The sequence below is a fragment of the Amblyomma americanum genome, chromosome 10, assembly GCF_052857255.1.
Source record: "Amblyomma americanum isolate KBUSLIRL-KWMA chromosome 10, ASM5285725v1, whole genome shotgun sequence".
Taxonomy (NCBI): domain Eukaryota; kingdom Metazoa; phylum Arthropoda; class Arachnida; order Ixodida; family Ixodidae; genus Amblyomma; species Amblyomma americanum.
In genome coordinates this window covers 120,342,051-120,356,526 of record NC_135506.1, presented here as the reverse complement: position 1 = coordinate 120,356,526, position 14,476 = coordinate 120,342,051, and the positions used below count along the sequence as shown (strand labels likewise).

The window sequence follows — 14,476 nt, the reverse complement described above, 5'->3', positions numbered from 1 at the left end:
TGTCCGTTGAGTTCAACGGCACAAACAAGGCTGTATGCGCTGAGGAACTTCGCGCCGTGATGATCGTTGGCGTTCTTGATGAGGACACCGTTGACGTGCTCGATGAGGACGATTCGGCTTGTCGACGCAGTCTGCGCTTGGCCTTCTTGCCAACAACCGGTATGCAACCGTCGTCGGCCGAGGACGAGGAGTCTTCACTTGGCACCGAGTACACAACAGTGCACTGGCTGCTCGAGTCACTCTGGCGGTGCAGGCGCTTCCTCTGGGCGGCTGCTGCCGACCCACCGGGTTCCAATAGAGGCAAAGCAGCCTCCTTTTCCATCGCCGTGGCAAAAAGGGAGCGGCGCCTCCCTGATTATAGCACAAATTACCAAAAAACTGCACAGACGTGAAGGCAGCGTTCTGATACCGATGTAGTCGTGCCTCGCTATTGTGTACACTTCGTTAAGACTACTCATAAAGCAAGTCTTACAATATAACGAGTGAAGCAGAAAAAAATATCTATATTCAGAAAAGCCCTAAGGGACACTGAGGACAGCGCTATCAAATTTTTGTTCTTAGTAAAAATTGATTTTACAGCTCTTTCTGGATATTCTGATGTTTGTCTGGCAGCAAAAGATGCATGTATCGTTGTGAAAGTTACATTTCAAATTTTGCGACCACTCGATCCAAACTTATATCACCTACACCTGAAAAGACTTTGATTAGTGCTTAGGGGTTAATAGTGGTATAACCTAGCCGTGGGCATTTGTGCTGAAGAAAAAAAACTGTCAATGCCACACAATTTACTTAACTCCGCAGTGATGGCCACACCTGTACATATTTTATTTTTGGCCTTTTCTAGCTGTTTTCAGTGCAAGTAGTGCTTTTTTTCTTTAGAATGTGGTAATCTATTGATGCAGGCTAACTTCAGTTTGTCCTCAGTCTCCTTTTAATTATTCTAAGGGTCAGCGTAAGCATAGCTGCATGCAGTGAGGGAAAATTTCGACAGAATTTCGGCAAATGGAAGTGCATTATGCCATTATTTTCAAGCTTCTTGTGGAGCCAACTTTGAACGACCAATAGAGTGCTTCTTATTACACCTGTTCATACCTCATGATCCTCTAGAACATATCTGAACCTAAACAGCTGATAATGCGGAACATATCAAACTAGTTGGAGCTTCTAAGAGAGCTTTGTTCATAGGTATTTACTCAGTATTTTGCAGAATGCGAAAGACGCATTAGCCAACTGGTTTGGACTGTACAGCATGGAGGCACAAAAAATATGGTCCTCACTACGGAATTTGAGCTTTCACAATGAATTTGACAGCTGTATCCGGCACTCTGTCTTCAAGAAAGCAAATGCCTGGTTCGGGAAATCAATATCTTGCTTCCATTGCTTTTCATACAAGTACAACAAAATTTCACGGGCATGTATAGTGGGCTATGTATATTTTCACCCTGTCTGTTTCCTAAACAGCAAGTTTTCTTGTTAATGAGGGGTAAATACACTGAAAAACATTGCTTTCCAGAAGAGCTGTCTGTAATTTGAGTAGTTCATTTTAATACAGGCAGTAGTAAAGGGTGCACTACTGTACTTGGCATATATGTTGAATTTCTATGAGTAAAGTGTAGAATTGTTAATAACCATGCACAGATGTTGCCTATGGTAAATAATTTGAGATTACAGGTGACATCTTACTAAAGGACCACTTTCAGATTTTGCAAAATGTGGCTGTACAACTTTTTTATTGCTGCTTTGTGTGTGTGAATATGGGTTCTTTTTTTTTCATTTTGCATTAGCGACCCTGGGAAGATTTGTGAAGAGGTGGCCAAGGCACTTGTTGCAAAATTCCCCATTTTGGCAGACGCTAGCTACTGAGAGAGGATATGTAAGCAACCATCAGTTGTTTATGCTGTGCTTTTATAAATAGGAACACAATCGATCTTGATTGGTACACTTATTTGCAAAGATCAGATGCATCCAACAAATGCCTACCACAATCAGTGCACTCTGATGTGAATTGCTATCTAAAATAAACAACAATCACAATTTTATTGCCATAACAGCTTTCTTTTCAAGTTTCCTGGCATATATGTATTTACACTTGTGTATCCCATACGTGCCTTCGTCTATAAAACCTAAGATATGATGCTTGGACAATATGACAATGAGGCAATTTTCAGGACTCATGGCGTCAAGGTCTTCGTTTCAAAGCGAAGTTTGAGAGGATGAAACTCAGGCTGGCATCTGGAAAAAGTAATGCTCCAAAGAAGCGGAGAACGGCACCCAACACTCCTACCATTCACAGGGCTTCACGTTCTTCTGCCGTATGTATTGGCAATTCAGTTTAAGTAATGGATGTGAATTTTACCTCTTGTGATGTATTTTATGTCTTAATTTGTTTAGTTTTGTAATCTTAATGATGGCGAAGACGAAGATTCTATTGCCAGCCACATTGAGGCAATGAAGAGAGAGCTGGCCAGACCAAAGCCAGATTTTACTCGATTTCCGACTGCATGGTGAGGACATTTCAAGACCGCCGAAAGTGGATCGCTAATAGCGCTCCACCCATTATGGAGACATTCGGTAAATGCCCGCGCCTTGCCATGAGCGAGATGGTAAATGCTGATCCATTGCTATTATTTTGCACTTATAGGCTTATTTGCTCCCTTGCCCACCTAGCATGTTGTCTCAAAGCTACGCCTGAAAAGTTAACATCACAAGTTACTTTGATAGCACTTCCCATAGATGATGTCCATGGGCTGCCAATTTTATTTTAGCCGTTACTGGTCTGTAGATGGTGCTTATGTGTCTTGTGTTGCTGTGAGCAAAATGGCTAACCTGAACTACAGGCAGGAATAAAGGGTGCTGTTTTGCTAGGCATGCTGAATAGATATAAAAATGGACAAGGAGACAGCATGCGGCTGTAAAAAGGGAGCAGAACAATGCAATAAACTGGTGCATTCAATATGTAAAAAAAGGCAGTTAACAAAGATGTGTGCAAGAAATATTTTCCTTCTGACACCGGCCAGAGCTAAAAACCGATTGTAATAACAAGTATTTATCAATAACATCCACCCAAAAGCAGCCATTTGGCTCCAAAGGAAAACTTTCTCGGGAACTTTGTAGATGAAGAAAAATTCTTCCTGGTCCAAGGTTCAAGCCTCGGGGCACTACCTATCCTGGGTAGTTTCTGAACCAACTGAGCTAACCACAGTGTCCCGCAGGTCAGACGGTAGGGCGACAGCGAATTGATCAACAGCTCAAATGGGGAGTGGAGTTGTTGATCAATCAGCCATCTCCCTACCTGCTGATCTGCTGACCGTCCTGGTTAGCTCAGTTGGTAGAGCGACTGCCCCTGATACGCAGTAGTCCCACGTTTGAACCCCAAACCGGGACGAATTTTTCTTCAACTGCGAAGTGTCTGAGAAAGCTGTCTAGCTTTCATTTGTAGCTGTATAGCTTTCCTTTGTATATGACTACAATTGGGTAGATGCTAATGAGCAATCGCTCCCTTATTACAAAAATACTTCCCCCCCTCCAAACATTTGACTAAAAGCTGAATGGAACAGGAGCATCCAGGGATGTTTCAAATAAAAAGACATAACATATTGCTTACCATCAACATCTGTTCCTATTTAAGGAATATTAGCGTATTCAAGTCAAGTGTGAAATGGCTGCTGCGCTCCAAATTTGAACATAGGTGATGAGATATGCCAGCTATGTATTAAGGTCATATATAGCCACTGGGTGCCTGAGATTGTTTTATGACTGATCCGGTTAATAGCGAGAAGCTGCTTTGTGTCTTGCAGTGCAAGCACATCTTGCTTTTGATAGGTTTTTCAAGAGAATGTGATGGGACATGCGGAACTATTCTTTGCTCACATTGCCATGTCTATTATACTTGGTCTGTCACAGTTGCTTTCATACGTCAATGACGTATTTTGCAGCGTATGGAATCTCTTTTGAAAATTATAATAAAACAGATGCATTAGGTGGAAATAACCTTAGTTATCCTATAAAAAAACTAAAGGTGTTGCAGAACTGCATTGTGCATAAAGCATAGTGGCTGGCTAGTTGGTTCTGTACACTTGGGACTACAATGCAGTAGTAGCATGGACGAGACGAGAAAAGGACGCCGACAAATGCGGTGGTGTGTTTACACCCTTTTGAAGTGAAAGCTTCTCTACATTGATAAAGCCGATTTCGCCGTGTGGCTATAGGGCTTACCATATGTGGTCCACCATGGTGTTGCACCACTTAACCTTTCAATTTGTCAATAGAGGGCGGTAGAATAGGCCGCAGCATCATTAGGTGACCAACCTCTCTCGATCAACCATTAACTGCCACCTGCCAGAGTGGCAGGGTGGGCGCGCTGCCCATTCAGCGTGCGGAACGCACTCAACGTTACAGACGCCAAGCCGCGTCTACTTGCCCGATACACCACAGCTTTCGCTCTTTAACCAGATTCAGCAATAGTTAAAACTCTGCTAATTTTTTCTCGTCTCGTCCATGTTGCTACTGCGCGGTAGGCCCAAGTAGTGCACAACATCAAACGTTGCTCTGGTACCTGAAGGTGCTTAGAGATCAGAGACAAAACTTGACGAGATACCATTGAAACTAGGCTGTCTTCGTGAACGACATTTTCACGCATTTGGTAGGTTGTTCTATTACTAGCAGCCAGGCAAGAGGATACGAGATAGAGCAAGCACTACATCATCTTCCAATTTACCTGTGCACCACGTGGCAATGCTATTCCCCCCATCGAAAAAAGAACAGCATTGCTGTGATGCCAATGACTTCACAATCAAGTTGAAGGTCAAAGAGAAAGCAAAGAGAGGTAGAAAAAGGAGCAGAGTCACAACTGAAGTGCGTGACGACTCAACCACGTATAGTATGGTTTAATGTGTGTAACATACACAATATCAGAGCTGGACTGTCAGTGTCGCAGTTGCGCGACATAGTCTCGAAAGATTCATAGCTATCATCCCTGACGCACCACAGTACTTTGTAAGCATAAAAGTAGTGGCAGAGCATCTTTTTTGGAAAGGGGAATAGTGCCACCTAACTGGCAAGTTAGCAATGTAACGACATGGTTTACGGTGAAAAGCAACACTTTGTTTTATTGAAAGCGAATGGCAATGTTTTAACATAGTAAATCCTGAGTACTATCGTGTGGTTCATGCAAATACATATGCTGCTTCATCTTAAAAAGGCCGACAGCTGAACAAAAGAGCTCACTACCTTCTCAACACTGCCTGCTTAGGGGCGTTCAAGCTGCTTTGCATGTTTTTTTAATTACTTGCGAATATGCTGACTTGTGGCATTAGCTTGGCATTTTCAACTAACTGCGAAGACAAGTCCTTTTGTCAAAACACTAGTTTGCACCCTGACGCTTCCTTTGAACATTTATTGACGGCTACCATGCTGAGGCTTCCCTTCAAACCTTGTTCATTTCCTTTGTGTGCTAAATCAGCGTTTAAGAAAAACATACACGCATGATGTTTCCCTCTGTCCCGTTTTTCTGGTTCACATGGAATTCTGTCTGATCACGAACATCTCACTGCGTGAGAAGCTTAAAAGCGAGCTCTCATGCATTTCAGAAAACACGCTGAAAGTTGCTAGGAAAAACGGCACCTTGCAGAAATGGTTCGAACTGTTGAAGAGAGACTCGGATCCTCTTAAGAGCTTGAACAAAAAGGTAACAAAAATAAGCTGAAAGGTCAAAGCACTGTGCATAGTGCCAAATAGTGCCAAAATGATTTATTTGCATTTATTAGCCACTGATTTGGTAACAGATCAAAGGAAGCTCTTCAAGCTCTTTAGGACTTGGCTCCATGCGTCTTAGTCAATTAAACGTTTTAGTGTTTGTCGCATCGCAATTTGAAATAAGTATAGAAGTGGAGTTTTCAACCTTATATTGTCATTACTTGCTATGACACTGTCCTGAAGCTGCAAGTCGGGGTTTTCTGCGGGGACATCCCCGCAGGAGGATGATGGTGAACCGTGCATCACCACGGACCCGAGCACCCGCGCTTCTCCGTGCGTGGCATCGCCGTGTCCGGGGAAAAGGGGATCCTGGTGGTTGAGCCGATGCCGAGCGTTTGGACCTTTAAGGCCCCTCGCCGGAGGCAACACACCACTTTGGCCCCAGCTTCCTGTAGACGGCACCTCCGGCCTGACCCGACCGGGGGAAATCGGCAGTCGCCTTTTCTTGTCCTCCCCTCCGTCTTTCACTTTCCTATCTCTTTCTCACAACTCTCCTATCTCCTACTCACTTCCTGGTTTTTCTTTTTTCCTGACGGCGAGGGTTAACCTTGTGTGACCAACTACCCTGAGTTGCGTCATATTTGGTTATAGTTCAGGTGTACAGCTGGCGTGGGCAGGACTTGCTTTCAAGTTCCTGTCCCGTCCCCTCGTTGGACTCCGTGGTGGGTGGCTGGCACCATGACCGAATAACTACATTTTTTTATTGCTCCCCCCCCCTTTCAAAACCAGATCGCTCTCTCAAGAGAGGGCGGAACGAAGCAGAAGATTTTTTCTCTAAAAAGAAACAAGCATTTTCAAAGTTTCATGTTATTCGCAGTCAATGCGAACAAAAGCAAGCCCGAATAATATCACCATTTCTTGTGTCCAAATGTTTAACAGATGCTTTGGGCCCTGGTTACAAGTTATCAAAAATGGCCAGCGGCGACCTACTTTTTGAATTGCGTGAGAGCATCCAGTGCTCAAAACTGTCAAGCATTGCTTTCATAGGGGACATCCCTGTCTCCGTGACTCGATCCCCACCGATCCCTTAACACAGTCCGAGGCATTATCTCAGAAAGTGACTTCATCCATTTAACAGAAGCCGAAATGCTTCAAGGGCTCACCGACCAGAATGTGATTGACGTTCACCGAATCAAAATCCGCAAGGACAATAAAGAAATAGACACTTAACACATGGTGCTCACATTTAACACCAGCACTTTGCCTGAAACGATCGAAGTTGGATATCTGAAAGTCAATGTCAGACATTATATACCCAATCCCCGCCGGTGCTTCAACTGTCAAAAGTTTGGCCACGGCTCACAGACCTGCCGCGGCCGCAAAACCTGCGCGAAATGCGCCTCGAAGGACCACCATTCTGAGGAATGTGACGCAGCACTGCGCTGCGCAAACTGCGAAGGAGACCACGCTGCATACTCCAGGGCGTGCCCGTTTTGGAAAAAAGAAAAAGAAATCATCACCGTAAAGACCAAAGAAAACATTTCATTTAAAGAGGCAAGGAGGCGTTTTGCGCTTACCAACACATTCTCTTTCACAGCAAAACCAAACTTCGCTGATGTGGTGCGCAGGGGCTTAGCACCACAAAGCACTCCGGCACCTGCCGAGGCCACTTCCACCGAGCCGATGGCAGGGCCCTCCACACCCCAGGCAGCGACAGCGAAGGCTGCTCTGCCACCATCACAGCAGGGACCGCCGGTCCATGGGTCGGCATCCCGCAGGACCTCCCCCCATCGGGAGAAACCTGAAACTAACACAACCGCGGCTGCGCGGTCCTCCGGTACCTCTGTTGAGGTGACGGATTCAACACCCACTCCGCCTCCATTACAGCGGCGGAACCGCTCTCTTGAGCGAAAAAAAGACAGACCCCTCATAACGGGCCCACTACATAAATAAGTCCCCTTTCATATCCTTTTAAAAGCATAAACATGGCTTTTTTTAAATCAATGGAATTGCAGAGGGCTTATGCGGAATTACAGTAACATAACACATATTTTAGGGTCAATGTTACCCATAGTTTTATGTCTTCAGGAGACCAATCTTGGTCCACAACATGTGCATGTCCTGAAACATTATAAAACTTTTAGACGCGATCGCGAGAAGGTAAACCGACTCTCGGGAGGCGTCGAAATTGTCCAAAGCGGCGTCCCTGCTCAAGAAGTCAAACTTAACACAAAACTTGAGGCAGTTGCAGTTAGCGTCGTTACCTACAAACCAATAACAGTATGTTCTGTATATCTTCCGCCGCACATCACATTAACAATCGAAGATTTATAAAGCCTGATTGATCAACTGCCGGAAACATATCTGGTAGTTGGCGATTTTAATGCTCACTCCCCATTTTGGGGAAGCGAACGATGTGATTCAAGGGGACAAATAATCGAAGATTTTATCCTCTCAAATAATATCTATCTTTTAAATACAGGAACAGCCACTTATTGTTGCCCAAGCTCGGCGAAAAAGAGCTTCCTCGATTTAGCTTTCACATCACCTTCGCTTTTTATAGATTTTAAATGGGATGTTTTAAATGACCCTCTGGAAAGTGATCACCTACCTACTATCATCAGACTCTCATTGTCTACTCCAGTCATCCCCACAAGACCACGGCGCTGGGAACTTTACCTCGCCGACTGGTCACTTTTTACAGCAAGTGCCACGCTAGAAAAAGAATTTTATGAATATATCAGCATAGACGAAATTAATGAAAAGTTTACTACATGCATAATATCGGCCGCTACATTAGCCATACCACAAACAACAGGTCTTGTACACAAAAACAGAAAGTATTGTGGACACAAGAATGCACATTGGCAAAAAAAAAAAATAAAGCTTGGGGCTCTTTGCGTCGGTATCCCACAGCGGAGAACTTGATTGCCTTTAAGAGGGCCAAGGCCAGAGCGCGATTCGTTCGAAGAAATGCCGAGAAATCCTCGTGGCAGAAATATGTATCCTAAATAAACAGCTCAAAAACCTTAAAAAAATGTGGGAAAAGGTTCGTAGATTCAGTAGTGACCATACCCCTTTCACACTTCCCCTATTGACTACACTCGGGACAAAAACATCATTAGAACAGGCCAACATACTGGGCGAGCATTTTGCTGAAGTTTCCAATTCGTCCAATTACACAAACACGTTCCAGAAGTACAAATCAATAGCAGAAAAACAAAAACTTCCATTTGCAGCAGGTATGCACGAGGACTACAATCAACCCATCACACTCGAGGAATTGATTAGGGTATTATCTTCTGGTAAAAAGACACCACCAGGCCCAGATAATGTGCATTACACTATGCTTGCCCATCTCCCTGAGGCTGCCGTGCAGGCATTGTTGAAATTCTTTAACAAAATATGGACAACTGGGAATATACCTGAGGAATGGAAGAAAGCAATAATAGTACCTTTTCTGAAACCCGGAAAACCACCAACAAGTCCTAACAATTACAGACCGATAGCCCTGACCAGCTGCATTGCTAAATCTTTCGAAAGCATAATAAGCATTAGACTGACCTTCACACTTGAATCTCGTCGACTCTTAGATGTACGTCAATGTGGATTTAAGAAAGCATGCTCGACCACTGATCACCTTGTCCGCCTAGAAAACACCATCGGGGAGGCATTCATCCACAAACAGCACTGTATCGGGGTCTTCGATTTGGAGAAGGCCTATGATACCGCGTGGAAGTTCGGCATCCTCCATGACCTAGCAGAGCTAGGGATCCGCGGCAGGATGCTGAACTGCTTGAACGACTTCCTGACTAACCGCACATTCAGAGTCCGTCTAGGAGCAACTCTCTCAATGCAATTCACCCAAGAGAATGGCGTACCCCAGGGATGCATTTTAAGTACGACACTCTTCATAGTAAAAATTAATTCTTTAGCCAAAGTAATACCGAAGTCCGTAATGTATTCAGTTTATGTAGATGACTTACACATAGCATGCACTTCTTCCAGCCTACTGTCCTGCGAGAGACAAATACAAATCACACTAAATAAACTGGCTGCTTGGGCAGGGAAAAATGGATTCAAGTTCTCTTCTCAGAAAACAGTTGCAGTTCTGTTCTCATTACGACGAGGCCTGCAGGTCGATCCCAACCTGTGCTTGAATCAAACCACACTGCCAATCAAACAAGAACATAAATTTTTAGGCATCACTTTTGACAAGAAACTTACATTTCTACCGCACATTAACAACCTCAGAAAGAAAGCATCACAAGCCCTCAATGTATTAAAGGTACTCTCACGAAAACGGTGGGGGTCCGATAGAGCATGTCTATTGCAAATATATCGCTCTTTGGTGCGCTCCAAGCTGGACTACGGGTGCATGGTATATGGTTCGGCAAGAGCATCCTACTTAAAACGACTGGACCCTATTCATAATCTTGGTTTGCGCCTTTCAACTGGAGCATATAGAACATCCGCGGTAAATAGTCTTTATGTTGAAGCTAATGAGCCCACACTAGAGGATAGAAGTCACACTTACATGCACGTTCATCCTAAAAACCCGTTCTCTTCCTAAACATCTCTGCTATCCCATTGTTACCAAGTGCCCATCTAGAAGATTATTCAGTAATAAACCACATTTTATCAGGCCGCTAATAATGCGCTTTGAAGATAAATGTAAAGAGTTAGCAGTGCTGGACGCCCTACCGAATATTGTACAAAGACATGAATATCTGCCACCATGGTACAGCCTCCCTTCGGTGTGTGACTTCACACTGACATACGTAAACAAAGAGGAAATGCCACACGAGCACATACTGCAAGAGTTCTTTGCACTACAAGAAAAATATGACACCTACACTGAATTTTACACTGATTGCTCAAAAACAGAAAGTCATGTCGGAAGTTCAGTAATTCAAGGAAAAAACGAAAAATGATACGATTGCCACAGTATACATCGGTATTTACTGCGGTGTGTTATGCCATCCTCGTAGCCGTAGAAGAAATAGTAAAAGAAAACATAAAAAATAGCCTCATTTACACCGATTCACTGAGTATGCTCAAAGCGCTGCACTCCACAAATGCTGCAGAACCCATAATAGGAAAAATTATACATAACATAGTTAAAATCACAAAGCAAAAACATAACATTATATTCTGCTGGGTCCCTAGCCATGTTGGAATTTTTGGTAATGAGAGAGCAGATGCTTGCGCAGCACAAGCTCGAATTGGTCATATAAAACAAGTTAGCATACCACAGAGGCATTTTTCTAAATTACTGCACAGTAAACTCAGAAATAAGTGGCAGATTGCATGGGACGAACAGGCAAACAACAAACTACATTCTATAAAACCCGTTTTGGGACAATGGAGATCATGTAAACATCAGGAGCGTTTTACAGAAGTTATTTTGTGTCGACTACGCATTGGGCACACACCTTACACACAACTTCTTACTGACAAAATAGACAAACCTCTCTGCGAAATGTGTGGCGATGAACTCACGCTAAACCACATTTTAATTGTATGCACAATACTGGAACAATTGAGGAAAAAATATTTCACAACATTCTACAATGAATACATCCCACTACACCCCATGTTACTTTTGGGAGATCAAGCACTGGTTGATTTTTCAAGCATTTTTAAGTTTCTCAGAGAAGCCAAAGTTCTAAAAAAACTTTAGATATAAAAGGCGTAACCTTTAACAAAAGCTCTAACCGTGTATTTGGCGCATCATAGCCTCAGTTGCTTTTGAGCCATTAAAATCAATATAACTAACTGATGCAGAGTTAAAAAAAAAGCTGATTCAATTTATGGTCACCTGGCATTACATGACCAGGAGGCATGGAATGCAGAAATTATTTAAAAAACAGCCAAAAGCAGCTGACTAAAATTGATTATCTGGGCGCTCTCTTACCTGATATTAACCCCTTACAGAGCTATGAACTCAACTTCGTATACAGCATCATTGAAGCTTATTCTGAGAATGCGCGATGCCTTGCAGTAATTCCTTTGTTTTTGTGAACTGAGCACTCTTTATGCTGTAAATGTGATGCTTTCTTTTTCCGGCTAATGAACACAGTTTTAACAGTATTTCAAAACAGTGGGCTTAGCACCACAACCTCCACAATTTTCATCCATTGCATTTTGCCACAAATATATTTCTTCTTTTAGCATGTTCGTTTTCAAAACAATAACTGATTCCACGATCCGTTGTGCATTTATTTCGTAATCCTGGTACTTTTATGTCACAATTTACAACGGTAGTGAAATTTTGTGGGAAATTTGTGCATGCGTTCAAAAAGTTAACCGTTGATGTTTCATATTTTAATATTGCTTTCTTGAAATTAGAATACGTTACTTAGGTGCATTAATATTTTTTAAAATTGAAATAATGAGCAGCGTCTTGAAGGGAGTAATCTGGACCCAGTGAACTGCTTTCTGCCATCAGCAAACACCTCTGTTTATTAAAAAATGGTCCGACAAATTGTCACAGGTTGTGAAGTGACTAAGACCGCATGTCTTTTTCTTGCTTATTATTCATGAAAGTGCACGCAGACCTGTCCAATGGTTGCTAACACAGAAGCACTGCTGCTATTCCCGACACAGGACTTTTGTGTGGCGGTCGTGGGGTTATCCCCGAGAATGTAAGAGCTTCAGCTCTTACATTTTCTGCTTCACGACCGCCCTCATGAAAAAGGGGTAACAAGGCCAGTTCGCACACGTTACTGTGAGAATTGCCGCCGCCAACATATCGGCCTGCCACTGGTGCGGGGCCGTCGAGTCAAGGCTGCAGGTGATTTTGTTTGTTCAAACCATGCTTGAGAGCAGCACGACCGTGGTGTGCGAATGCACTAGTAACGTGGTTTATTTTTGTATTTCGCAGGCTTTCTTTGGAGCTGGGAAAAAAAGACACCCGTGAGGGTTTCCTTATCGTAAATGATGGAGTGGGGATTTCTGGAAGTGCTCGACAACTCTTCAAATGCAATTTGTTGTCTAAAATCAATATTTATTAATTTATATAATTAAACTATTAATTAATTGCATAACAAAAGTTGCCTGTGGTGTGCAAGATGGCTGTCACCAATATGCAACTGGTTTCACTCGCCTGTCTCAAGTAATTTTTTTAACCCTTGGCTCAAGTTAGCTGGCACACCCGATATACCACATTAACTTGATTCAAAGAATTCGGCCGCCGCGGTGGCTGAGTGGTTATGGTGCTCGGCTGCTGACCCGAAAGACACGGGTTCGATCCCGGCCGCGGCGGTCGAATTTCGATGGAGGCGAAATTCTAGAGGCCCGTGTACTGTGCGATGTCAGTGCACGTTAAAGAACCCCAGGTGGTCTAAATTTCCGGAGCCCTTCACTATGGCGTCCCTCATATCCTCAGTCGTTTTGGGACGTTAAACACCCATAAATCAAATCATAAATCAAAGAATTCGGCTTTAGTCAGATACAACTCAAGAATGCAGCGGCAAATCACCTCAAAGGAAGTTCCACTGATGTCAGCCGATTGTCATGATGTTGGGGTTAATTCCATTTCACAGATGCACCTGCCATTCACCTGCGATTTACAATAGGGGACTAACACCGATGTAATGAGAGCCAGTTAAAGCCATTGCTGGGGGCCTTTTCTGAGGAGCAGTCACTGCCGCATTCTTAGTTGTATCAAACTGTAGTTTCAACAAGATAGGAAATAAATATAGCACAGGCAGGCGGAAACAACACAAAACAGGTGTGTTCTGTCACACGCCCAGGTGCAAGCGGCTAAGGTGCAGCAATAGTTTTGGGGCTACAAATTTAAGACCAAGGCACAGCGGCCACATTTTAGTCTGGTATGATATGCAACAGTGCGCATGAAACAGCTCTATGTGTTTGAAGTTCGGCAAGCTCTCCAACAATGCACAGAGTCAGTGCATTAGTGTGTGTGACATGCTTTGTCAAAGTGAAATGTAGGATCTGCATTCGCCTGCAGAAAGGCTTGCAAAACACTTGACATAAACTAGCATCAGTGCATAATTTTTTAACATGGCTTTAATACTAGGCTGCAAAGTATTCTTTTTTGATGAAATGATTGTTCTTAAAGTGTACTGACTAATGGGGAAAATTATCTTACCGCAGGACACAGCTGCCACAGCTTGCTACCCTGCAGTTATGCACGAGGGAGAACATGTTCTGGAAGCTACAAAATTTTGTGTGCTTAGAAGTAAGCATTACTGAAAACACTCTCGCTGATGCCCTCAGCGCACTGCAGTGCCTTTACTGGTCTTTCGATATAATGTTCGTGCCAAAAGTCCAGAAAACATTGAGTCTTTGGTTGTCACTTCTTGGTGTGGCCAGTGGTGTTAAGCCAACACCACTGAGGCTTTTTAATTATTCTCTGGTGCTTAATTATTTTTTCTATGTTATACCTAGCCTGTTTATTGTTCCCTTGCGCGTTAATGCTGTTCTTTGACATGTTTTACATTGACGTCCCCCTCCCCCTATGTAATACGCTCAAAGGAGAGCCTTTAGGGGTATGCTGAATAAATAAATAAACCGTGGCCAAGGCATTCTTTAAATGAATGTTTTTTTGGTTTCAAATAATAAAAGAATTTCAAATTCTTCTTTTCTATTACTGGATGAGTACATCCGAAATGTCGCATGTCATGCGAAAGCCATGAAGCTGTATGCAACCACAGATAAAAAAATGCTGAGCACAGCCTAGTGCATGCCCTATTCCTGCCCTGCAGGAAAACCTGTCAAACCTCTTGGAAGCACTGGTAAGGCCAAACCATTTATC

At 43.3% G+C, this 14,476-nt stretch overlaps 1 protein-coding gene and 1 pseudogene across 4 annotated transcripts in view; both read left to right on the top strand.

The window, feature by feature from the left end:
• LOC144107015 (ninjurin-2-like) overlaps window positions 1-14,246 on the top strand; it is a 68,116-nt gene extending 53,870 nt beyond the window's left edge. For all 4 annotated transcript variants that reach the window (XM_077639996.1, XM_077639997.1, XM_077639995.1 and 1 more), the window contains 2 exons: window positions 2,169-2,312; window positions 13,816-14,246. In XM_077639996.1, the coding sequence (XP_077496122.1) occupies window positions 2,169-2,312; window positions 13,816-13,914 (243 nt within the window). In that variant the 3' untranslated portion in view covers window positions 13,915-14,246. The remainder of the gene's footprint in view (window positions 1-2,168; window positions 2,313-13,815) is intronic.
• On the top strand, window positions 5,078-14,246 carry LOC144107300 (uncharacterized; annotated as a pseudogene).
• Window positions 14,247-14,476: the final 230 nt, after the last annotated feature.